The 25,934-nt window shown below is 43.0% G+C and overlaps 1 protein-coding gene across 12 annotated transcripts in view; it reads left to right on the top strand.

Moving 5' to 3' along the window:
* SGMS1 (sphingomyelin synthase 1) overlaps positions 1-25,507 on the top strand; it is an 80,190-nt gene extending 54,683 nt beyond the window's left edge. For 6 of the 12 annotated variants that reach the window (XM_021381815.1, XM_021381808.1, XM_021381816.1 and 3 more), the window contains 5 exons: positions 8,488-9,330; positions 17,064-17,181; positions 20,719-20,872; positions 21,993-22,159; positions 23,888-25,507. In XM_021381815.1, the coding sequence (XP_021237490.1) occupies positions 8,708-9,330; positions 17,064-17,181; positions 20,719-20,872; positions 21,993-22,159; positions 23,888-24,067 (1,242 nt within the window). In that variant the 5' untranslated portion in view covers positions 8,488-8,707 and the 3' untranslated portion in view covers positions 24,068-25,507. The other 6 variants (XM_021381811.1, XM_021381812.1, XM_021381818.1 and 3 more) reach the window with 6 other exon arrangements.
* The last annotated feature ends 427 nt before the right edge of the window (positions 25,508-25,934 follow it).

Raw genomic sequence — 25,934 nt, 5'->3', positions numbered from 1 at the left:
GGGGGGGGGGAGAGAGAGGTAATAGGATGTCTGTGAGAAAAACTTCTGAGTCTTTTGGTCTGTTACTGAAATATTCATAATTTCCAGAGCAGTTAGATAACAAGGTGCAAGCTTGTTATCTTCTCTCTCATCTGTTTCTTATCGGTAAGCAGAGTTCGTCAGAACTTTGAAAATAAGCTGAGAAAGCTTATTGGAAAGATTGAGTATTTTGCAGACTTTGAACTGACCTCTGAGCTTTCAGGTAATCCTGCCAGTGGTCTTGGCCATTGACACCCAGTAACACACAGTTACCGTCACCGGTAGTGTTGAAGCAGGTGTGTTTGTAAGCGCTGTTTGTGCTCTTCTAATATCTGACAATGAAAAATGTTAGGAATGCGTAACATTTTTGGGAGGAAGGTTATATGCATCTGTTCTTTGAGTTCCATGCTGAATTGTTATTGGAAGGAAGACTGGAGTAGGATTTGCCCACGTCTCAGTATTGTAATCAGTGGGAGGGATTGCACCAATCCTGAAATTATCTTCATGAAGGAAAAAGCAAAGAATAAAAATAGGGACCCACAGAGTGGGAAACAGAGCTGCTCTGAACTGCTCTCCCTTTCTGGCACTCTTCCTTGCTTTTTAAGAAGGAGGTAGTGCGTGGCCCAGCTGGGGCAGAGAAAGGATGCATCTCCAGATGCGCTGGATACTGCTGAATGGACATGAACGTGTTTCTGCCATTAAGCTGAAGGCAGATAGTGGCAGATCTCCACTGCAGACAGGAGATTTGGCATCAGTGTGGCTGGCGGTGAGAAGAAGAAGGAATGCAGCTGAAGTTTGGCAAGCGAGCTGCAAGGTAGTTTTCTTGTCTCTAGTGTTAACCACAAAAGGAAGATACCAGGGCAGTTTGTCTGAATTTTCAGTAGATCTGGCTCTGGTAAGGCAAGTTCCAGTCATTAGGGTTGTATATCATTAACTTGTTGGCAATCTAAAATGGTTGATCCGGGCCAGCTGCACAAGAGCAATCTTCCTCTCCTTCTGCCTACAGATACGTTTTCCATATCTGAGCATTTGATGTATGCAACCCTGAACAGTTTACTACTGGATAAAGAAGGAATGTGGGTTCAAAAACCAGGCTAGGGAGAGCTATGCCAGAAAAGATGCTGAATATTTTTGTTCTCTTTTTCTTATATTTCAACTCTTGGGGCTTGGAGGCTTTTTGATCTAGTTCTGCTGGGCTGGGCTTCAAAAGTAGTGTATTTGAAATAAAATATTTATATCTCTAATGAGATATGAAAACATATTCTAAGTCAAGTTTCTAAGCACACAAACCCAGTTTTCTTTTGCATTAGTTGGAGCTCAGGGAAAGGCAATCAGGAGGAAGGAGCTGTTGTGGTCTGGATGCTATCTAGTGGGATAGCATCCCATCTAGTCCAGGAACAAGGCCAAATGTTAAAAGATATGACAATTAACTGATTTAAGCCTTCAGTGCAGGCTCTAATTTTGATATACTTTCTGCTGGTTTTCATTTTCCCAGTCTGTGTGACTGTTTTTACAAATATGCTGGCGAAGGCATTTTAGAGCTCCATTACGATCTGTCACAAGACTGCTCTCGTCTTCCCTTGGCAAAACTTCCCTTTCTGTTTTGATAAACGTGTGGTGTTTTTTCTTGTTTTCTTCTTTTTTTTTTTTCTGTTTTTAATTCTTGCTGCTGCGCTACTTGGATTCCCAGAGGCTCACCACAAATCTGGCTTTCTAACTGACTTTTAGGTATTCAAAGCAGACAAAAAAAAGGCAGCCCAAACCACCTCAGCTTGGCTAACCAAGCCAAAATATGGAACACTTCACAAGTGTTTTGTCTCGTTTCCTTCTTACCTTCTTATTTCCATCCTTTTGCTCTATCCCATGCTCTCCCCATTTCTGTGCCCTGGGGGAAAAGGATGCTTTTTCTGCATTTTTTGGTATTTCATCTGTTTTCCCTCCAAGCTCTCCTGTTGTCTCCATTTAGACATAAGGAGGTCTGGACAGTTTCAAGAGGCAGGGAAGTATCACTTTGTGCATTTTAGTACTGGCGTTAGCTCTGAGGCCACACGAGGACACAGGCTCTATTTCTAGCTCTGCCCTACCTCTGCCTGACCCAGATCCCAACGCACAACACAGACGTGCTTTAGCTGTGGAGGAGATGACAGCCAGCGCTTAGAGCTGCCCGAGTGCAGGCTGCTTCTGGCCAGAGAGCACACGTGCCAGGTTTGAGTGGGGTTCGTGGGGGCTTGCTTCTTAGATAGCGCAGAAGTGACGGGTGCTGTGGATAGCTTCAGTTCTGCTATTGAAGTCTTTGCTGAAGAGTTAAAGATCCCAGTGTCAAAGCAGATCTACCCATGTGTAAGGCAATCTGTTAGAATTGCAAAATGAAGTTCTTAGAAGTTGAATTTAGATTTGTTTTTTCCAGTGAAAATCAACTCTGGGGGAAGGTGGGTTGTTTGCATCTTTCTTGCTCAAAATTAAAAGCGTATGTGTGGGGAGATTAGAAGAATGGTTTTCAATTGCAGCCATTCAAAAAAGCTAATACACATCCCATTTCTGCTGCAGGTGGTGTGTTACTTAAGAACTCAGACATCAGGGCTGTGGCATGCAGTACAAAATGACCTGTACACTACGCTTGGACCATCCTTGCAGTAGGTGGAAAGCCCTTAGCTGTTCCTACAGGTGCTGACTGCTCTTTTGGTCCTGCATTGTGTGATGAGACTTTTGGGGATGAAATAATTCTTCAAAACTTAAAGCAAAGCCAGTGCTTAACTTCCTCACCCCGTCCTGTCCACGCCCAGATCACTCGAAGCAGGATTTCCGTAGCGTCAGAACAAAAGCCCTGCTTAGCAACTGGACAGATAATGAGCTTGCTGGTCAGGTGAAGCCTTCTCTGAGTGTTTGCTGGTTTCTATAGCTACTTCTGTTCTGCAGAAAGAAGGAGGGTGAGGAATAAAGTTGAGCAGAGAGATTTAGGGCTACGAAGAAGCCAAGAGTGAGGCTTTCCTTCTCATCAGGGCTGGAGGAAAAAGTTGTCTCTATGAATTAGTACAGGGAGCGTGTGTATAATACACACGTACGCTGTATAGGTTATGTATTTGTGTAACAGATTTAAAGATATCTGCTAGTAGTGTTTCCTCTCTGAAACTTGTTTGTTTATTCAGGTTCAGTGCAAGTACTTTCAGTTTGAAATCCTTGCTGCTGAACTCTGGCATTGAGTCAGAGCTGTTCTGCTGAGATCCCTGCCTGCAAGTGCATTGCCATTGCTTTGCTCCTATAAACTAGGGTAGGCTTATTTCTTTCCTGTAGAATAATTTAGGCAAAAACAGGCTGCTCGGGGGTTTATGTAGTATGCATGCAATTTTTTCTCTCTGAGACTGTGTAAGCAGCTGTTGCGGGTATGTGGGAGTTGCTTTGCAGATCGATTGCAGCCTGTCTTGTCATAGTAATTCTGTCTACTTTGTCAGTAGTAATTCTGCTTGCTCCAGCTTCGCATCTGGGGGACAATGTTTTCTATCAAGGACTAACCTTGGAAACCGATCTCTGAGCTCTTTGAAACTTGTATGCTCATCCATGCCTCTATTTTATATTTACGGATAGCTTCTATTTGCAAATATTTGTCTTTACAGCACAAAGCTGGTATCACTTAATGTTTTAAATGCCAGCAGTCTCTTGCTTGCCGGTAGTGCAGTATTGTGCAAGGGGCAATTTCTAGTTTAGAGGCAAGGATATCCCGCAGAGAGGGAGATGATTCAGTGCATTGCTTGAGAGCTCATGTTAGTGAGATTGGTGTGCAGAGGTGCTTTGTAGGTGCAGGACATGAAGTTAGGGAAGTGTGGGAGCATAATTGTGAGTGATGACAAAATTCCTGTAGAGGAGGTGACTACTACCGTGACTCACATGCTGCTGTTATAAGCAGTTTATTTTGTGCTATAAAACTGGGGGACGAGAGCTTCCTCCAGACTATATTTAGTGTCTGTGTAACTTCTGCTTGCTGGTGAGTTTTTGGAATTGTCTGGTGGGTTGCTGGCTAAAGCATTAAAACTTCAGTCGTTACAGCACTTGCTTTTCTCCTGCTTGTGTGTGCAGTCATCATCAGTGTATTTGTCAGTGTGTGTTAATTTTCAAGAGAGAAAGTGTCATTATTTTATCTTTAAACGGTGCTTACTTATCTCCAGGCATTGCTTGTTTTAGCAATACTTTTGCTAATGGCTTTATCACCTCAACTTTTTGGGGGTGCTGACTAATGATGCATAGTTTGCAACTAAAATGCCCCTACTGCATGGGAAAAGATTTGCAAATCTCCTTGGCTCCATGGAGCTGGTTGTGGTTTCTGAGATGGCTGGTTATTTCGCTGATTTCTTTAGTGACTGTTGCCTTGGCAGCAAAGGTCCTCGCTTAGAGAATAAAAGCACTGTGCAAGCATGAGGAAGGCATTTGGGATCACTGGTCTAGATTTTCCTTTTACAACAGCGTTCCTTCCCTTCTGTAAATACTTCTGTTCCCTTTTCCCCATCTTCCACCCAGGCCTTCCTTCATTCAGGTGCCAAAGGGACATCAGTGGGTCTTTTTCTGCTGTTTCTGTCTTGTCAGTGTTAATGATGGAAAGTAATGCTTTTTGCTGCCAGTTTAGAAGTAGTAAGGTGTGGTGTGTTAAATTGCAAGCCAGCTTTTAGAGCACGATGACAGTTCTGTGGCCCACACAGCCATCCCAGAGGCCTCTGCTGTACTTCCTGGGGTTGTCCATCACTTGCTCAGCAGTGAACACATGGACTTTGAAATGAAAACCAAGATCATGACATGTAGTGTGGGTCCTTAGTTATCCTCCAAGCAGACCTGTAGGTGGAAAATTGCGGACTCCTGCACCTTGGCCAGCAGGCCGAGAGCAGAGTTATAGGCAGCAGCTGGTGTTATTGCAGGCAGATCTTGTCCTTTAATCAAAGAGCCATTTGCTCTCCAATTTGGTTGTTGTGCTCAACTGCATCTCCCAAAAATGACGCAAAAGAGATCTTGTTCTATGAGGTTTCCTCGTGCTTATAGAATCTCCTGGTGTAACTGTGATTTTGGTATTCCAACCTCTCTGTGATTGAAGTGGTGGAGGGAAACGCTTCACTTACCAGCACTCCCTGTTTTGAAAATGGAAGAGGATCTGTAAGTTCCTTTAATATTTGCTGTGAATATAGAGAAAAGGTTGTGTAAACTTGAGGAGGTGGAAGCTGGGAGACTTGCCGAAGTTGCTTCATCTCTCTCAGTCTCATGATGGGTGTTTTGAGATACCGGTTTTTGTTCTGTGTCATCATTGTGATGGTGCAATCAGTATCATTATGCTAATCACATTCTTTTTTATAGTTTATTACTGGATACAGGCTCCTTAATGAAGCAGATCTCATGCAGATGGAGGGAGCATTTTTGTTGCCTGCCTGAGCTCCCAAACCAATGCACATAGCCCCAGTGCACATCAGCAGTGGCTGACATCTTTGGCTTCTGTGGACAGGAGCAAACCTTACGTGGGGCAGCAGGGGCACTGTGAGGCACCCACATTGCTTCTGCAGACCTCACCTGGTCAAGCTTTTAGCAGTGTGCATCGAAAAACGGAGATATTTTCAGTGTGACAAGCTGGGAGTAGTTGGTAAAGAACCTTGTTTTGCCTGTTTGCCCTGTTTCAGACAAGCTATGAAATGGATGCTTGCATTAGAAATGTTAGATGTTATTCTTTTTAACTTTAAAGATGAGTCTTTCAGCCTTCCTCCCATGTGTATCAGTTACTCTGTCTTTACAAAATGTGCTCCAAGGGATTTATGTGCTGGTGGCGTGGCAGCAGCAGACTGGGATTTCACCTGGCAGGCACTCAGCTCATGCTGCCAGGACAGCAAAGATTGGGACTTTCTGCTCCTTAAACATTTGCTGTTCTTGTGCAGAGGGTGAGACCTGGATTTCTAACAGGGATGAAGGTGTGTGCCCATGTGTATGTGAGATCCACATTTTAAAACCCGTAGAGTCTCTTGGAAGAAATGCTTTTATACTCTAGAAAGACGCAGGACTCGAGCCATCTCATTTTCTACAGGGTATCTCTTAAAGGCATTATTGATAGTGAGTTTAAAGAATGAAGCACATGCAGGTTTCTGAATTGACTGTATTTTCTTTAAGAAATGTTGCAGGCTTCCACAGTTTTGCTGCCAGAAGCACATATTTGCTACTTTTCATAGAGCTGCCAGGCCAGGTCTTGCAGGGTTACAGGATCATATTATGACTTTTGTGCCAGTATGAAAATAGCATTTGCAGTTGGCAACAGTTTTTTGTTCTTTCACACTGCACGTAGAATTCATCTTAAAATTTACTAGCTTAGCTGAGGCAAGAGAAGGTGTACATGTAGTAAGCAATGAGATGTAATGTCAGGATTGGCTGTGGTTTCTTGCACAGTGATAAATGCAGTTCTTTGCATTGTATTCAGTGTCTTGGGGATCCTGACTCCTTAGGCAAGCAGGAGGCTGCAGTATGTTGTCAGGGGCTGGATTGGATAGGAAGATAATGGTTAAAGATGTTATCTCCTCCTTTCCAACTTTCTGAGCATTTGGGTAACTGGCATTTGCTCTCCAGCTTATAAAAGTGAAAAGCCTTAATACTACCCCACCTCATGGTGTTTGCCGAGTGCTCAGACAGCCCCAAATCCATGTTGAATTCGTAAAGCACAGCTTGCAGAGGCAACTGATGGAACTGTTTGGTGGCACATCACATGAGATGGGAATGTCGTGGGCATCAAAATGGGATGGTGGCATGGCATGACGTGAGGGTGTGGGTTCATGGCCAAGTTTCGTGCTACAACCACGACCAGACCCAGGAGCTCAGGTGCCCTGTGGTAATGTAGCACAGTGAGTACAGCACAGCACGGTGTAGTATTGAGCCGAGATGTCCTCCGGTGAGGGTCTGCTCAAGGTGTGTAGTGTGGGTTAACATGCATAATTCAATCAATCCTGTTTCTCCATGTTCGGAGCTCTGTAACTAAACACCGATTTGCTAAACGCCACTTGAATAATGAAGCTATCTGTGTCTAAAAGTTTTTCTCAGTACATGTGATCCCATTGCAAAAAGGAAGAAAGAAAATAGAGGTGTATCCTTTCTTCCTGCATATTGAAATAGTGAAGGTAGTTGCAAGGGAGAGTATTTATCTTCATCCCTGTTAGCTTCGTGTATTTAAGTGCGTTCATGTGCTTGGCATGCACACCAAGTTAGAGGTGGTGTACCTGGAGTGCTGTAAGCTCTTCATCCGAAGCTTTGTCTTTTATTGAGCATCAGACTTAGGTGATTCCACAGAGAAAGAGATTAAAAGCTGTATCTCACATGTCTTGTTCAGTTCAGAGGTAGAGCGTCAATAAATATGTTTATATGATGCATAGTCACATTTTGTATATGAGCATCGGTCTTTATCTGGTTAGTTTGTCTTCTATTGAAATCTTGCCAGCAGTATGGATTATTTTGTATTTCCTGAGTGGAAAGTGCTCCACACAATGAACCACAAACATTTTTACATACTCTGGTATACTTTGTAAGAAGCTTCAAATACTCCTCAAGCTGTTAAAAGCATGAAGTGACTTGCAAAAACACGAAGGAGTTTTTCCCTGTGCCATTCCTTCCCTTGGGTCACTAGGTGCTGATGCTGCAGGTCCTAGGAGGTCCTGGCAAGTAACAGCTGTTTTTCTGTAAATTTCGTCATTAAAGTGGACAGCTTTTCCAAACTTGCTGCATTTGTAATTAACCAGATGCAGAAATTTGTTACCTTGTTCCTTTTTTTATTTTTGCTTTCATTTTTGTAATACTTCAATTGTAGCTTACTGCAGATATTTGAATTCTAGCAGTGTACCATGGAAACTGTAAAATCTACCTTGAAGAGCTGCTGAACATCTGCCGTGCAAGCCTAAACGGTTCCGTTTATTTTCAGCCTAGCCTGTTTGGGCACCGATTTTCTTGCTGATACTTTGTGGAGAACGTGTGACTTCACTTATTCACACAGTTTTTGTTGCTGGCCTGTGGAAGAGCCATTGGAGTGTTGTGCTGGGTGATTTTTCTGCCTTGCAGAACAACTAGGTGCAACGCCTATAATCAAGATAGCAGTCTGTGGGAGGGGAAGATTTGTGGCATGGCAGTTTGCTCTGTAAGTCCTTAAATCCCTTAGTGCTATGATTTAAGAGGGGTTTGGGTAGTGCTTACAGGCTGGAACTGAATGATAATAGAAAATTTCACAAGTACAGAGCAAAAGAAGTCCTCAACTCAGCTATGAAGCAGTGTTTTTAATAAAAATTGTTAAGGCTCTGGAATAATTGGCAGCAAGCTCAGAGAAGACAGGGCTTGTGCATGCAAGGCTGGCACTCAAATCAGTCTCTCTTTTCCAAGCCAGAGTCTGGCTATTCTTTGGTGGTAGTTTTGTCTTTGAACATGAATTGCAAACTTTTAGTAAATGCTGTCTGAGTGACTTTTTTTTTCCCTCCCCAGGAAGAAGAATGCCAACATGAATATGAAGTGAACCATTTGCTACACTTGTCACAGCACCTTGGTGCTCACATCAAATGGTTAGAGACAGGGACTTGCCTCTTGCCAAACTGCTTCCTCAGAGAAGATGAAGCCAAGGAGGAGCTTTCTGATGCGCTGGAGCCGCAGTGACTGCAGCCCACTTTAAAATTGATGTAAAACTGTGCCCCAGCTGCCTGGCAGGATGAAAGAAGTGGTGTTGTGGTCACCTGAGGAGGTGACGAATTGGCTAATGGAAAATGCTGTGCCGGAGTACTGTGAGCCATTGAAAAGCTTCACCGGGCAGGATTTGATCAACCTGACGGAGGAGGATTTCAAGAAGACACCTCTCTCCCGAGTGTCGTCCGACAGTGGCCAGCAGCTATTGCACATGATCGAGACTTTAAAAATGGCTCATCACATAGAGGCTCACAAAAATGGGCACGTCAATGGGCACATCCGTGTCAGCATGAAAAATACCACACAAGAAAATGGCTTTAGCAGTAAAACAAAGCTGAACGGTGTGCCAAATGGTTATAAGAAGGAGATGATAAAGATCCCCATGCCAGAGCCAGAGCGCTTGCAGTATCCCATGGAATGGGGGAAGACTTTCCTGGCTTTTATTTATGCACTTTTTTGTTTCATCTTTACCACAGTGACTATCTCAGTCGTTCACGAACGGGTGCCTCCCAAGGAGGTGCAGCCTCCCCTACCAGATGCATTTTTTGATCGTTTTGATCGGGTGCAATGGGCCTTTTCTATTTGTGAAATTAACGGCATGATCCTTGTAGGACTGTGGTTTGTTCAGTGGCTGCTGTTAAAATACAAGTAAGTAAAACCTTTTGAAAACTGAGTGCTAGGGCATACCTCTGATGGATTTGGAGGTCAGATACTCATTTTCGTCCAAGTAAAATGAAGTTTCTTGTAGTCTTTCTGGTTTTGGTATCCCAAACTGAAATAGATGCCACACCATGGACTCTGCAGTTTGTGTGGGCTGCTTGTGCAAAAGCAGGGAGTTCAGTCCAACTGCTACCTAAGAAACTACGGTCTTGCCTGCAGAGTTAACGTGAGCCCTGTTAACATGCAAAAAGCCTTGAGTTAAGTACAACTGTGTTCTTAACTCATTTGACTGTCCTGTCTGTATAAGAGTGAACACATAAGTCATCATCTGTGAACTGATTTTGGAGGGGTTTATTCTCACTGTAGTTTACGTGATGTAAAGATCCTACCCTAAGATCAGAGTATTTTTAATAGAATCATAGAATCCAGAGAGTTGGAAGGGACCTTTAAAGGTCATCTAGTCCAGCTCCCCTGCAGTGAACGGGAACATGCACAGCTAGATCAGGTTGCCCAGGGCCTGATCCAGCCTGGCCTTGGAAGTCTCCAGGGATAAGGCATCAACCACAGCACTAGGAGCACTAGGTAACCTGTTCCAGTGCCTCACCACCCTCACTGCAAAATACTTTTTCCTTATATCCAACCTAAATCTACCCTCTTTAAGCTTGAAGCCATTTCCCCCTGTTCTGTCACCACAGACCCTGCTAAAGAGTCCGTCCCTTCTTTGCTGTAGATCCCCTTTAGACATTGAAAGGCCATTATCAGGTCACCTTGGAGTCTTCTCTTCTCCAGGCTGAACAGCCCGAGCTCTCTCATCCTATCTTCCTAGGGGAGATGTTCCATCCCTTGAATTATTTTTGTGGCTCTCCTCTGAATGTGCTCCAACAAGTCTATGTCTCTCCTGTACTGAGGACTCCACATCTGTACACAGTACACCAGGTGAGGTCTCACCAGTGCAGAGTAGAGGGTCAGGACCTCCCTTGACCTGCTGGCCATACTGTTTTTGATGCAGCCCAGGAATATGGTTGGCTTTCTGGGCTGTGAGGGCACGGTGCTGGCTCATGTCCAGTACCAATCCACCAATACCCTCGGGTCTTTTTTGGCAGGGCTACACTGAATCCTTTCATCCCCTGGCTTGCTTTAGTAATGAGGATTGCCTTAACCCAGGTGCAAGATCTTGCATTTGGATTTGTTGAACCTTCTGAGGTTCTGCTGGGCCCACTGCTCAGCTTGTCTAGGTCCCTCTGGATGGTATCCTGTCCCTCTGGTGTGTCAACCACACCCCACAGCATAGTGTCATCAGCAAACTTACTGAGGGTGCACTCAACCCCACTGTTGATGTCATTGATGAAGATATTAAAGGGTATTTGCCTTGGCACTGACCCCTGTGGGACACCACACATCACCAGTCTCCATCCAGACCTTGAGCCATTGACCACCACTCTCTGCTGCCAACTCTTCATCCATTGAACAGTCCACCCATCAAATCCGTATCTCTCTGATTTGGAAAGAGGGATGTTATGGGGTACCGTGTCAAAGGCTTCATGGAAGTCCAGATAGACGACATCAGTGGCTCTTCCCTTGTCCGTTGATGCAGTGACACTGTCATAAAAAGCCACTAGGTTGGTCAGACAGGATTTGCCCTTGGTGAAGCCGTGCTGATTCTCCTGTATCAGCTCTCTGCGTTCTGTGTGCCTTAGTGTAGCTTCCAGGAGGATCTGCTCCATGATCTTTCCCAGCACAGAGGTGAGACTGATAGGACAGTAGTTCCCAGGGCCATCCTTTTTACCCTTCTTAAAAATGGGTGTGATGTTGCCTTTTTTCCAGTCACCAGGGACTTTACCTGATTGCGACGACTTCTCAAATATAATAGAGAGTGGCTTGGTGACTACATCAGCCAGTTCCCTTAGGACTCTGGGATGTGTCTCATCGGGACCCATAGACTTGTGGGTGTTCGTGTTCCTCAGGTGGTCACGAACCTGATTTTTGCTTACAGTGGAAGGGATGTTGCTTCCCCAATCCCCTTCTACCAAACCAAACATATGAAGGCTGTGTGGCGAGCAGTTGTCAGGGAAGACTGAGGCAAAGAAGTTGTTAAGTACCTCACCCTTCTCCTTGTCTGTTGTTACCAGCTTGCCTGAGTCACTCACTAGAGGGAGTGCACCATCCTGGACTTTCCTTTTCTGGTTGATGTACCTGCAGAAGCTTTTCTTGTTCTTCTTGGCATCCCTTGCCAAATTCAATTCAAACTGGGCCTTGGCTTTCCTGACCCCATCCCTACATGGCCCAGCAGCTTCCTTATACTCTTCCCATGGTACCTGTCCCTGCTTCCACTGCCTGTGCATTTTCTTCTTGCTCTTCAGTCCAACCAGCAGGTTCCTTGCCTTCCTTTCCTGACTTGCTACACCTGGGGGTGGAGATCTCTTACGCACTGAGGAAAGCTTCCTTAAAGATCTGCCAACTCTGCTTCACGTCCTTGCCCATGGGACAGTTTCCCAGGGTGTTTTGTTGACTAACTCCCTGAAGAGCTGCAAATTAGCTTTCATAAAATTTAGCGTTCTGATTTTACTCTTTACCTGTCTCATATCCATCCAGACCGTGAACTCCACCATAGCACAATCACTACAGCCCAGGCAGCCTCCAATCCTGATGTCACCTATCAGGTTATTTGCACTGGTGAGCAACAGGTCCAGTATTTTATCCCCCACTGGTGGGGCCATCTATTACTTGACTCAGGAAGTTATCCTCAGTGCATTGCAGGAGTCTCCTGGATTGCCTGCAGCTCACCATGCTACTTTTCCAGCAGATGTCCTGGTGGTTGAAGTCCCCCAGGACGAGCGCTTGTGATCGTGATGCCTCCTGTAGCTGGAGCTAGAAGGCCTCATCCACAGGCCTTCTAAAAACAAAACAGCAGGCAGTGCTGTGTACCAAAGCAATGCTGCATTAAAGCTTTTTAAGTACATTTTCTGCTTGACATTAGGTAGGACAGGTAATATCAAGAGCGGAGTATGTTGAAAGCTTATCATAAAATGTGCAGAAGTGCAGATACACAATGAATTTACAAGGTTATCTGGGTACTTGCTCATACTTGTTCAGAATTGCAACAATGAATTTGCTTGTCAGTGCAAGTCACCTGCCTCTTACCCTCTACAGAGTGACTTCACAAGTGGATGCTTAATTTGGTTTCTTTAAAATGCCATAAATCCATACCTTGGACTGCCTTAGCATGAGTGGTCTGATATAAATCCTTGTGCTGCCTTGCCTGTGGAGCGTTCAAAGTCAAGTGGATCTAAGCAATATGAAGTGGCATGTCACCATTCCTTTCTAAAACCAGGCAGAAGGGTGCCCCACAGCTGCCTCACCCAAAGGGGTTTGCTTCTCTGCTAACACAAGGTCTCTTTCTTCACCTGTTTTTTTTTTTGGTTTTTTTTTTATGTGGTTCCTATATTAAAACAAAACAAAACAAAAAAACGACAGCTGGAAGGCATGTAATCTGTGCACCACCATGTTAAATACAGGATCTTTTAGTTCACAGTAGTTTGTAATGCCCTTAGAGTTTTCAGTTTCCCCTTTTCAAAAAAAGTAAAACCTGAGGGCAGCAGGTTTTAAAAGGGCACTCACCCTTTTAATGGAGAAAATTATCAAAACTTAAATGTATTCAGGTTGTTGACCAGCTTGCTAAGGTACAGGCAGCTTGAGAGAACTGCTGTGCTGGGGCAGGATACCTTTATGTAACAGAGCTGTAGGTTTCCACAGCTATCTGACAAATGTTCAAGCAATCCACAAGATGCTATGAATTTCCTATCCTGGGGAGCTATGCCAGACATTTCAGAGACACAGCTTTTGCTGTGTGTCTTTTCATTAATGAACTGTGGATGAGCACCTCCTATCAAAAAAACCCACACCTTATTTTATGAAATACAAAGGTCATTAATGAGTACTGGAAAAATAAATCAGTTTTGAGACTGCTGTTTATTCATCTTAACTATTGCTTTATACTAATTATTGGGTTTTCTCTGCTGATATTTTAAGACCATTGTGCACTTCCACGGAGTTCCTTAAAGGAAAGTTTCTAGAGTGGTTAATTTAGTCCATTTTTACTGTAGTATTGTAGGATGCTTAGAAACTGTGAAATTGCTTTTTTGTGTGTGTTCATGTATGTATAGGAGGAAGAACCTATCCTGGCATGGCCTCTTGCTTTATGAGCTTCCGTATCAGGCTTCCATGGTGGTAGCTGCAATACTGAGCTCTCCTTGCTGGTGTGGTCCTACAATTAAAAGGGGAACCATAAACTTAGTGTCCCAGAGCAGAAATGTTGTTCAAAACCAAGAGAAGCACCCAGAGAAGGATTAAGAACGGCACAGTCCGTGAGGTACTTGGAGATTTCAAAGCAGTGAGAGATGGGTTGAAGTGATAGCAAAGTATTTTGGCATCCTTGATAGATGTGGAGAGTTTTCCTTCCATTTGCTTGATGTGTTTGTTCTGCTTTGGCTGTAAGGGGACGATGTTGTAGAGTCACAGGGCTTTCCATTTTCAGTATCAGTCCTGGAACAGCTATTCTGTGCCAGTCAGTATGAGTACTTGTCGAGTAACACGTTAGAGACCATTATTCTTGTGTGTATAGGAGCAGAGCTGTCAAGGTCTGAGAGGCCTGGGATGTCAGTAAGCAGCAGAAAGGCAGCAGGGTCTGGTGACACAGCTTTGTCTAGAGGTCCTCATTCTCTTGGCTTTGGTTGGTGAACCACCAGGTGCTATTAAAGAACTGAATCACTTTGTGGAGAGGATTATCACCTCTCTTTGAAACTTAATTCGAAAATGAATGGAAGAAATGAAGCCAGATGGATGTTTCTCACTTCCTTGAGCATTGGTGGTGTCAGGGATAGCCATTGTTGCTGATGTGAAGGTGAACTGTGAAGCCCGGTGATTGCTGGGCAGGAGACCCATTTGCTCTCCTACTTGGTTGACAGAGCTGCCACTCGTGGATGTCTCTGATGGCAAGTTCAGGATCACTGATGAGCCAGAAGCACGGTTACCCCTGAGGTTGTCATTGTCAAGCAGTGAAACTCTTATTGCTTCTCACACCATATCTGTTATTTACCAATAGCCTGATTTCATCCCGTGTTTTTCTCCCAAGCGATGAAGGCTGATAGAGATGTGTCATTCATGATACTGATCTCTTCCTCATTTTGTCCAGACATTGCATGATGAAGGTGAATGGGACCTATGTGTCTTTTGTAGTGCTACAAAACCAAAACCAGACCTGAAGTAGAAGAGGATGCTGATTGTATCCATCCAGCTAACCATGGTGCAGACTTCCCATTGGCTCCTGCTAGTCCTTTCTTATCTGAGAAATAATTTTAAAATCTGGTAGATACTGGAATTTCCAGCTGGCATTTTCCTGCCTGCTCAGTGGGCTTGCTCAGCAGTGAGGGCTTTGGTGCCATGCACTAGGTGTGATACAGGGAGATAAGTGCCTTCTTTCTTTGCATATCCTCACAGAATCCTGCCCCTGGTATTTTTGGTGAGGGGATTTGGTTGGTAGAGAGTAGGGGAGGGGAGGATGCATGGGACTTGGCTGGTTACCCTGGCGACCTGAGCCTTTTTCTGTAGAGTCTGAGGAGCCCAGGCGGGCTGCCCATACATGATTACTTTCTGTGGAAAGCATTCCCAGATGCTTCAGAAGAAGCACAGCAATAGTTTTTGTCCATGCTTGACTTCTTATTCAGCCTATGTGCTCACAGGATTGAAAAAGCAGTGTACTTGCTACCCGTGTTAGGTAAGGTCTGGATAGTTGTTATAATCTTTGCCAGTAATAAACTTACAGTGTACTTGTTAGCTGGCTCACACACACACATAGGCCAAACCTTGTTGAAAGGGGAAAATATGAGGCCTTTTGGATTTTTTTCTTTAATACTACAGTGCAGAGAACTTTGACGCAGACTTTCTTAAGCTAAAGCACACTAAATCCAGTTTAAACTAAGTAGATTCATGGGTAACGTTAACAAAAACATTCATTGCTCAGTAAAATACTGCCACTTCTTTGGTCTTTCAAATTTGCTGCTGTTTTAAATCCCCAACCCTACTCTTTGTCTTTATACAAGGGTATAAAGAAAAGCAAGCTTGAGTATGATTATAGGCGCACGTGAGATCTATAATGGATCACCTTTTCAAGAGAGAATTTCCTCATTGGAACCACAGAGGAAAACTGCTGCCCCAGTGGTGTGGTGCCTTCAGTGCAAGGACTTTGTCCACCTTGATGAATCTGTTTCTGTGATTCAGTCTATGCAGCTACGTTAAGACAGTACACTTCTTAACTCCCAGCTGTGTCCTTGTTTGCACTGGCGGGGGGGGAAAAGTCCCCAAATACCTTGTTTCAATAGCTGTGAGCATTCAGTGAGCACTCAAGTGCAAAATGCACTTGCACTGGATTATTTGAAGCTTTTCTGATAAATTAAGACACTAATTCTTATTGATCTGGCACTGCAAAGTTGTACTCCTCTGAGAGCGGAGCACTTCAGTGTAATAACTCTGCCAAAAGCTATTAAAAAGGAAAAGTTGACCAGTGTTGAGCTATGAAAGAGCTCAGCTTGGTAGAAAAATTATTACATCTTTCAAAGTGAAAGCTTCAGAATAGCAACAAATGAATGTGAGGACTTGCACCTTGTATTGCAACCTTTGTATTCCCCAGATTACCCTAACTGTAGACAACAGTGGTTTAGAATCAACCAAAACCCAATGGGTCTGTATCCAGGAGGATACAGAAGTGGTTAAGTTAATGTCTTGAGCTTCTGTAGCTGGGTCTACCCTCTGTTTTGTAAAGCTGTTGGTGATTTTTTTCACAAAACGCTGTGCAAGCTTGTATATAGTTTGCTTCCGTCCTGATGGATATGCTGGAAGCTTTTTCCTTGTGGTGGTGTTGTCCTATACGTAGCAGTAAAACTCAGAAGGCCTGGTTTGGGGGCTGGCTGTTGCTTCTGAGTCAAACTTACAGCTCTCTGCACCCTGCTCTCACTGGTTTTACAGAACTTCCCTACGTTACCCCAAAGTTGAGCAATTTACTGGCAGATCTCAGTGAATGAATCATGTTGCAGCTATGACTGCTTGCCTGGACTGTGCCCTCCTATGAAAACACCCCATTCTGCAGCTGATGCAGCTCTCAATTGGTATTTTGGATGTTTTATCGCTGATGTGAGCTGCTTTCTCTCTTAATGCTGCTCGAGAAATAAATGTTTTCATTCATTTGGGTCATACAAGCTATTTCTTCTACAGCATTCATTTGTAATTACTAAGAGGTGTGTGTCAGCAGAAATTAACTTCTTTTCATCTTGTAATGAAAATATTGTAAGTTTATCCCTCGCCTTGAATAGAAAATTAGTGACCATTCTAAGCTAATGGAAGGGTGTGGGCTTGAAATCCCTTGGAATGTTTTCAGCACTAAATCTGCACAGGCATTTGTATTCTAATCCTTAAATTTCCTGTAATCAATTTCACGGGTAATGTTAGTCGAGTTATTTGTGTATTTCTGACCTGTAAAGTGTGGGAATATTTGTAAAGGAAGTTAGCATTCCTAGGTGGAAGCTGACGTAGATGAACAAGTCCTGAGTTTCAAAAGCATCAAGAAGACCATGGTTACCAGGTTGTGTGTTTTGTTTACCTTTGCTTACTGTATTTGCATTGAGTAACCTTCTTTTTCTTTTTTTTCTTCTTTTTTTTTCTTCTCCTAGGTCTATAATTAGCAGAAGATTTTTCTGTATAGTTGGCACATTATACCTGTATCGGTGTATTACAATGTATGTAACTACACTCCCAGTACCTGGCATGCATTTCAAGTGTTCTCCAAAGGTAAACTTCTCAATGCCTTTCTGTGTTTTAATGATTCGCCGTGTCCCACTATTGCCAGAACTGTGAGCAATGGTTTCTCAGCGATTGTTACTAGTTTGAAAACAGTTTGGCATGAGGGGGAGCTGGGAGGGTGGGGGTGGGATGACAGCTTCCTTCTGCACATCTACATAGTTTCTGTAGCAGTTGAAACTGATTCGTATGTTCAGCATTTTTCCTCCTTCACTGAAGTAGTTCAGGGTTGCAACCTGTTGTTAAATCCATTTATGATTTATAGTTGAAAATGACCCAAAGAGACTTTTTAAAGTCAGTTTCACATGAAACTCTTTGCTACTATTAGTCTCTGGATATATTGCAATTGTGTTAGTGCAAGGCCTTGACCCTCCCTGAACTGACTCTTGTTTATTGTGCCAAGAAAAAAAAAGGACTTACAAAAGCCCTGGTGAAACCAAGTTACTGAAGTGTAGGTATTCAGTCCGTCTCTCTCACATAAGCATAGGAAACAGGCTTCCTGTGTTACATACACATGATCTTTCTCCTGGGTGTTCATCTCTTTGCCTCTGCTATTTGTGCTATAACTTAAGTAGGAGAAAGGACAGAAACGTAATTTCTGTGAAGTGTCTACAGCATGCACAGTTCAACAGGGTTGTGTGCACAGCCATGAGGTAGATGACAGGCAGTAAAACCATAAATGGAACCTGTGATTCAACTTGAGGCACGTGCTATCACTGTTTTTATGAGGTTTGCTGAGACATACAAACCCATGGTGCAAACAGAGCCAAAACGCTTGGGTTCCTTGGGGAGGTAAAGCCAGTAAACGTGCTTTATCATTCCTTTGGCAGCACAGTGCTTTGCCAAGCCACATGTGGCTTCTTGAGGGACCTCAGTCTTTGGTAAAGAGAAGTAGAGGGTAGAGAGTCAACACTGTATTTGATCAGTGAGCCATTATGAAATAAAAAAAACACATGGATATTTATGGGCCAACCTGAGTAAATCTGTCATCTCCAGAAATTTACAGCATGGGCAAGTAGGGCTCATTACTCAAGTAAAGACAAGCCTACATTGTATCCTTCTATTGCCCTGCTTAAAAGATTAGCTGAACTTTCCTGAAAGCTTTAAATACCCTGGTGAGAAAAAATATCATCTCATTACCTTACTCTGAACAATCACAGGGCGGGCTTTGGGAGTATTTTAATGTTTTATAAGGAATTGCTGGCAGGAAATATTTAATTGCTACAAAGACTCTGTGTAGATCTGTCCAAAAAGTACAATTTCTACTTGTTAAAGCAAGAACGAAGTTTAAAGCAAAGGAACGAGATGCCTGTGTTGGCCAAGGGCATTCTGTGTTCCCTTCGGACTAAATAAATGGATTGTAAAACTTAGTAAAATGAGGTACGGATCCAGGAGGCGTGTAATTGAGTGTGCTGACCCATTTGGCCTCCTCCAAACTCAAATAGTTCCTGTGTCCCACTGGGTTCTGGAGGTGCTCAGTACCTCCTGGTTGTGCTTTCCCCATGTTATCTTTGAGGATTTCTTTAATGGCTGGATTTGTGTTGGAGCTGCGAGCAGCAAATGCAAGGTCTGGGGACAGTGCCAGCCACTTGTTGGGCAGCAAATTCAAGAAAAGGACTTGATTCACTTTGGTTTTCCCAAGGGAAATGGAAGTTTTTCAGGAATGCCTTCTGAACCAACAGTATGAGTTGGAGGTCATGCAGAGCAGATCCCTCGGGTGTGGAGGACCATCCCTATTGCTAGTGCGGATGTTGGGAACTGGAGCCCATGCAGAGCTTTGGTATCGTGCTGTGACAAACACAATTTATATTTATTTTCTGATGTGAAGTTGAAAGAAATTATTTTAAAATTTTTCAAGGTGGGGTAGGGGCGTGCTCTAGCATTTGTAGTGAGATACTCAAAATGTGTGTTAAATCTGTCGTTAGGCAGCTTGGATGTACAGTTTGGGCAGTTCATCTCATTTTCAGTTGGATTATCATCTGCAGGGCCTGCTTTGCTATGAACAAGATGAATTAAATTAAGCTTGATTTATTTAAAGTGTGTTGCCTCTTGAACAGAAGGGGAAACAGATGTTTAGAGAATATGAGAAATTTCTAACTATAGCTGGAAATATTTTTATCTCCTTTTCTTGTTGTGAAGCTGGATTTTTTGAGACTGTTGTCAACGGTTTACGGGCGTTAGGCCTGATTCCGTGACAAAGGGGATGGGGGACCCACGGGCCCATGTCCCGGGAAAAGGGGAAAGGGGAAAAGGGCAGGGAGATGGCCCTGAGAGCAAAGAACAGCGGCAACAATCTGAGGAGAAACAAACTAATTTACTAAATAAGATATCGGAATGCAAAACAACACACTATAATACAATATAATTACAATTTAAGCTGATAAATCCAATACAGAGAGAGAGAATGTCCCAAAATCAAGGTAGGCCTTACTCTACTACTGACGATAAGACGGCTGGAGAGCGAGGTGCTGCCAAGACGAGAGATGGGCGGAAAAGGGACGAGGTGTTGTGATCTCCAAGTTTTTATACTGCGAGCTTTTATCTTTTCCCTCCGGCTGGAAAATGGTAACAGAGGAGCAAAGTACCGTGGGGACTGTAGTAGTCCTTCTCTTCTGAGAACCAGGTACATTCACTACATGATGTTATGATGTGGAGTACCAATAACCGAAAATCATAAAACCATGACAACTGTATTACAGAATTCACAGGTTTTTCAGTAGTCATTATTCTGCTCCTCACTGTACATGTGAGGCTTATAAAAGGAATGAAAAATCTGAACCCCTTATGTGGTCTTGAAGATTCCCACAACAATATTTTCCTGCACAGCCTCAAACATTGACAATGCTGCCAGCAAGGCCTCAGAGAAAGATCATGTCTTTACATGGTAGCAGCAATAAGTATTTATAAATAGCAGCAGTTTCTGCTCACCTACCTGTTTTACCCTAAGCATGTTACTCTGAGTGTGGCCACTGACAGGAGTTTAACACTTCTTGGACCATTCTTTGATTTGGTATTACACTGAAAAGATGCCACGTTTCTCATTGCAACCAGATGTGACAAAGTATAGGGTTTTTTTGCGTGTGTACGTACATTCATGAATATCTATACGGATAAATAATACTGCCTTTTATCTTTCTGTGTGTTTTGTGAGTGCAGGAGAAAAAAAGTAATCCTTTGGGATATTGTATTTGTAGGGAAATTGTTATAATTTTCTTGATTCCCTGTCTTGAGAATACTTCAAATAACAGATGGATGCAGGGGCGTGCAGCCTGTGCTCGCATGAAGACTTGGGATAATGCACACAAAGGATCAGTAAAGAAATAAACTTGTGTCTCATTTCCAGTCTTGTTTCATCTAGAAACATATTGCTAGCTTTTGGGAAAGGTTATAGGATTTACTGAATAAATCCTTATATATCAAGGCAAAAAGAGAGAATAAGTGATAGACAAAGTTGCTCACTAATGGCATGCTTTAGATTTGGAAGGGTTAGCACTGATATGATTCATTTGTGGTTTGCTCTTCTACCAGCTTTTTGGAGACTGGGAATCTCACCTGCGAAGGATAATGAAACTGATTGCTGGCGGAGGATTGTCCATCACAGGATCCCACAACATGTGCGGCGACTATCTGTACAGTGGTCACACTGTCATATTAACTCTTACGTACTTATTTATCAAAGAGTGTAAGTCTGTTACTGTTCATCAGGAATCTCCTGTTGTATAAATTTCCTGCTTATCAAAGAATTATTGATGTGCTGATTGATAAATACAATTAAAGTGCACCCTTTCCCATTAAGTAAAAATAATACAACTTCGAGGACATAGATTTTACTGAAAAAGAAAACTTTGGAGACAAAACGCCTTCCCATGTGCATGTCTGAAGCATATATTTTATTTCCAATGTTTTGTCTAGACTATAGTTCATACCTTCATTGAACCATGCCCCATGTATGGTATTTTAACTGCATCTCCTTGTCTAGAGAGGTGGATGCCAGGGTCGCTTATTTTGCCTTTTATGAAAAACAAGAGGAATGGATTGTCAGCTATCTAGAATTAATATTGAAGCACAGAACAATTACAGGCCAGGATATGTTAGATCTTTATGTATCTAGCTGGTTTCTCAGAGATTTCATAACCTTTCTATTTTTCAAGTGTCTAATTCCCTCTAAGTACAATTAAAGCTGCACCCTGAAAGAATGGTGATGCTTTTGTCATCTCAGCATTCCTGCTTTTAGTCTTAACTCTTCTAGCCACCCAGGTTTGCAGTCTGCATCCTCTTCTAATTACAACAATAGTCCTGAGTGCTGATAATACTACGTTTTGAAATCATAGAATCATTAGAGTTGGAAGGAACCCTTAAAGGTCATTTAGTTCAATCCCCCTGCAGTGAACAGAGACACCTACAGCTCCATCAGGTGCTCAGATCACATTCAGCCTGACTCTTCATGTCCCCAGGGACGGAGCAGCCACCGCCTCTCCAGGCAGCCTGTGCCAGTGCCTGAGCACCCTTACTGTAAAAAATTTCTTCCTTATATCCAATCTAAATGTCCCCTCTGTTAGTTTGAAACCATTTCTCCTTGTCCTAATGTGCAGACCCTGCTTAAGAGTCCATCCCCTTCTTTCTTACAGCCCCCCTTTAGATACAGACAAGCCACTCTGAGGTCTCCCCTGAGCCTTCTCATCCAGACTGAACAGCCCCAGCTCTCTCAGCCTGTCCTCGTAGGAGAGGTGTTTCATCCCTTGGATCATTTTGGTGGCCCACCTCTGGACGCTCCCTAACAGCCTGCTTGTGCTTCTTTGCAGATTCCCCACGGCGACTCTGGTGGTATCACTGGCTTTGCTGGACACTCAGCATGGTTGGGATGTTCTGCATCCTCCTTGCTCATGACCACTACACTGTGGATGTGGTGGTGGCTTACTACATCACTACAAGACTTTTCTGGTGGTATCACACAATGGCCAACCAGCAAGTGAGTTTCTCCCAGTCTTTGGATCCTTATAACTCTGCTTGCTATATTGTGGCAGAGGGTGAATATCCACACATTGCCCTTAGCCTTTCTTCAGGAGCCCAGCCCTGTGGAGCATCTTGCTCTTCCCTTTCATGCCAAGCTTACAGGAGTGAAGAGGTGTTGTTGTTTGGTTTCATCTTGCGTCTCAACCCCAGAAAATACTTGAAGGCTTGATGTAGGCTGTGTAACCTCAGGTTTTGAAATCTCTCTGAATTTGGGCCAACTGGCAGTTTTTGTTGTGCTCTAACATACCGTATAGAAGTAATGCTTTTTGCACACAGTGAGTTAAGAGCAGTTGTCCTAGACTTCTCTTAGGCCTGTAACAACTAATCAGTGTCCAGATATTTTCTGTGCAACACGTGGAAGGTATTTTACTTATCTGTTGCATTCAATTCCAGTTAATTGTGTTTGACAAAGACCCAGTGTGATAGTAGGAAATTGGTTAATACTACAGTGGTGCTCATTTTCAGTTCATACCAAGGTCTGTCTAGCTACTGTGTCGTATGTTCCTATTTTTTTTGTGCTACTTGAAGCGGCACCCCCAACCTTCTTGCACATTTCTGCTTCCAAATGCCTGATTGCAAATAACGCAGTTTCGTGTTCATTCCATTAGGGAGCCACTGTGTTTGACAACAGTCTGTGCCTGAACTTCCTGTTGTCACATAGCTCTAGATTGACTTCCATGCCTCAAATTTCCCAAAGTCTATCAAAATGACAGTGCTGAGTGGCCATGTTTCCAGCTGGGAAGCTACTGAAGCTTTGAGTTCTGTTGAGAACATGCTTCAGAAGAGCTCTTTGCCTTACTGTATGGACATGCATGTGTTTTGCAGTGTGCTGTGACTCAGAGGAGATGGCTCAGCACTGTTCCCTCATCTGCTAAGATGTTGGGAAATGCTTATTGCTGGATCTTTTCCTGAGCATGTGTTCGTGTCCTATTGTCTGTCCCTGGTGCTGCTCTGTGTGCCATGGCTTATTTCTGACCTTAAAAGGCTTCTCCCAGAAAGTGGATTTTTTACATATGAATTTATGGCATAGAAAGAAAGCTTGGTGTGCAGGCGCTGTGCTTGCACTTCCCAGTGGGCTGATGCCTGGCTTTCCTGCTCTGGGACAGTGAACATGCAGCAAGGTGCTTGCATGACTCCCTTAGCACCTGCCCACTTATTTCAGCTGTGGCTTGCTCATAGCCAAGAGGAGTAAAAAGGGTGGGTGGCTGCGGTGTGAGAGCACAAAAAGGCCAGGGCAGGGTTTTTGGCCTCCTCCAGATGGGCTGGGGCATGCACACAGCTGAACTCAAAAATGATTCTGGAGCTACAGAGAGTTTCAAAGGTAGTTTTGAAAACAGCCTCACTTTGGGGGTGATTTTTTCATTCCCTGTGTAGAGATGAGCTTGACCTTTTTTGACATTCAGTTTTTGCCCATAGGGCTGTTGTTGAGCAACCCAGGGCTTGGAAATGATGGCGAGTGTCACAGCAGGTCCTGTGTGCAGGGAGGCTGTGGCAGAGCAGCTTGGCTCCTTGTGATCTTTGTCCATATAGATTTGTTCAGCAAGTTATCTCAAGATGCCAGGATGTTTTTGGAAACAGCTGTAAGCAAAAACCACCACTGATATAGGGTAGCAATCAACAAACGGTGAAGTCATGCAGGCAATGTACTCTCTTGTAATTCTTTTTTCTGATTATCTTTCTGCAGGTGCTAAAAGAAGCTTCCCAAACCAACCTCCTTGCAAGGGTCTGGTGGTACAAGCCTTTCCAGTACTTTGAAAAGAATGTCCAAGGAATTGTACCTCGCTCCTATCACTGGCCTTTCCCCTGGCTGGTGCTGCACCGGGGAAGGCAGGTGAAATACAGCCGGCTGGTAAATGACACATAACAGCGTGTCGGCGGACAGAGGAATGGGGGAAAGGGCCTGTCCCAAGTGCTAAGAACTCCATGCAAGAAGATGCCATAAAAAAAAATCCAACAACAAAAAACCCCAACCCCTCCCTAACGCTTTCTTTTAACAGTTCCCTTGACTTAACCTTTTCAGTTACCTGGTAAGCACTGTGATCTTTTTTTTCTCTCCAAAGGATCTGCGTTGGACAACAATAAAGAAAATTTAACTTATCACGTACTGTTATACATTTCTTGTTAATAGATTTGGGATTTACATTGCCCATCACCATGTTCCTTTGTATATGATGCGACAGCATAAATGAAAGCTTTTATATCATAAGTTCTGGTCTTTCCAGTCACGTCTGGGAATAATGCATATTATTTTCTTGGGAAAACATACTTTTCATATCTCTTGCCCCAAAGATTGGGCTGTAAGCCATTTTCTAGCTAATGACTATGTGAAGGTTTCTGAATACCTGCCTTGGGTAAAATCGAGAAATCTTTCTACCTGTTGCACCGCGATACAAACAAGGTGATAGACACAGGAAGGCTTGGTAATCTTGATTTTGTAGAATCTGCAGTGACTGTGTCAAAAAGTGAAAAAAAAAAAAAAAGGGTTGTAAAGTGATTTTCTAAGTATTTCCTAACTTTATTTTTCAAAATGTGTATGAAAATTAAATTTAAAAAGATTTTTACATGTCAGAGAATAGAGTTAAAATTTAAAGAAAATGCTTCTTGGGAGAGAGAGATTTGTCTATGTTTCTAGTGCCTTTCTTGTCTTGATTGTATGGTCAGTAGGCAGTCTTAAATGTTTTTATTTAAAATAAAGTATTCCATGAAAGCAGAATTATATATACTGTATAATTACTAATTTTTGCATTTATAGCTAAATTAAACTGGAAATTTGCTTATAATGTTGAAATTGCCATGGGTAGGGACAAACCAAATAAGAAGGGTCAGATCTTGTTCACACATTGTGAGCAGATCGTACTAAAAGAAATCACTTTATTGTCTACTTGGTAGCTGTATTTTAATGAGAAAACAGCCATGAATTCCTGTTAAGAATTTTACAAGTGATCACTGAGTGAACTACGAATGGTTTCTCCATCCCATATTGAGCTGTTGTTGGAAAAACAACAAAGATAATCTATTTCTTTAAAATATTTGTGCAGAAACTGCATGTAACTATAAGTTTCACTCCTACCATACATACTGTATGTTTGGGGAAGTATTCTATTCTAAACTTGCCAATGTGCAGAACAAAATAGTTTTTTTAAGAATGAAGAAGAGAAAAAAAAATATAAATATATATATATACATTCTGTATTTTACGTGAAGCAGAGTTATCTTCTGTAGGGTTTTTGTGTATTCACAAGGTGATATTTGTATTGTAAAACAACAACGGTGAAGGAAAATAAAAAGGCTTTTGAAAAATGTAGTTTCCTTTATCTTTTTAATATTAATCTTAAATTTTAAGCCGGGTTTAATCTTCCCAACCTTGCCTTTGACTTTACATGTAATTGCACTGTAGGCCATCAAATTTGGATTGTATGGAAACTGCATTGCTGTTGAATTGCTGTTCACCTTTGGCAAATCAGTGCCTTATCTGAAATAAATGCTATGCAATACATTCTGACCATTTGGGAGCTGGGAGTGGATCTGAGAAGCCCTCCTTGGAACCATCCCCAGGGCTTGAAAAATCTACCCCAAAAGTGCTAAGCCAGAGTGCGTGGCAGGGCAGGCAGCCCTGGCAGCCCCAGGAGCTCTCAGTCTCCTCGCGTAGACTGCCAAAAATGTCCCATTGCTGTGAGTACTTCATGGTGACAGTATCATTTTTTTGTTTCTTCTGTTGTAGTTTTAGAGTT

This window comes from Numida meleagris, unplaced genomic scaffold (assembly GCF_002078875.1).
Source record: "Numida meleagris isolate 19003 breed g44 Domestic line unplaced genomic scaffold, NumMel1.0 unplaced_Scaffold119, whole genome shotgun sequence".
NCBI classification, from domain to species: domain Eukaryota; kingdom Metazoa; phylum Chordata; class Aves; order Galliformes; family Numididae; genus Numida; species Numida meleagris.
The sequence above is the reverse complement of the archived record's forward strand: the minus strand, read 5'-3'. Positions and strand labels throughout refer to the sequence as shown.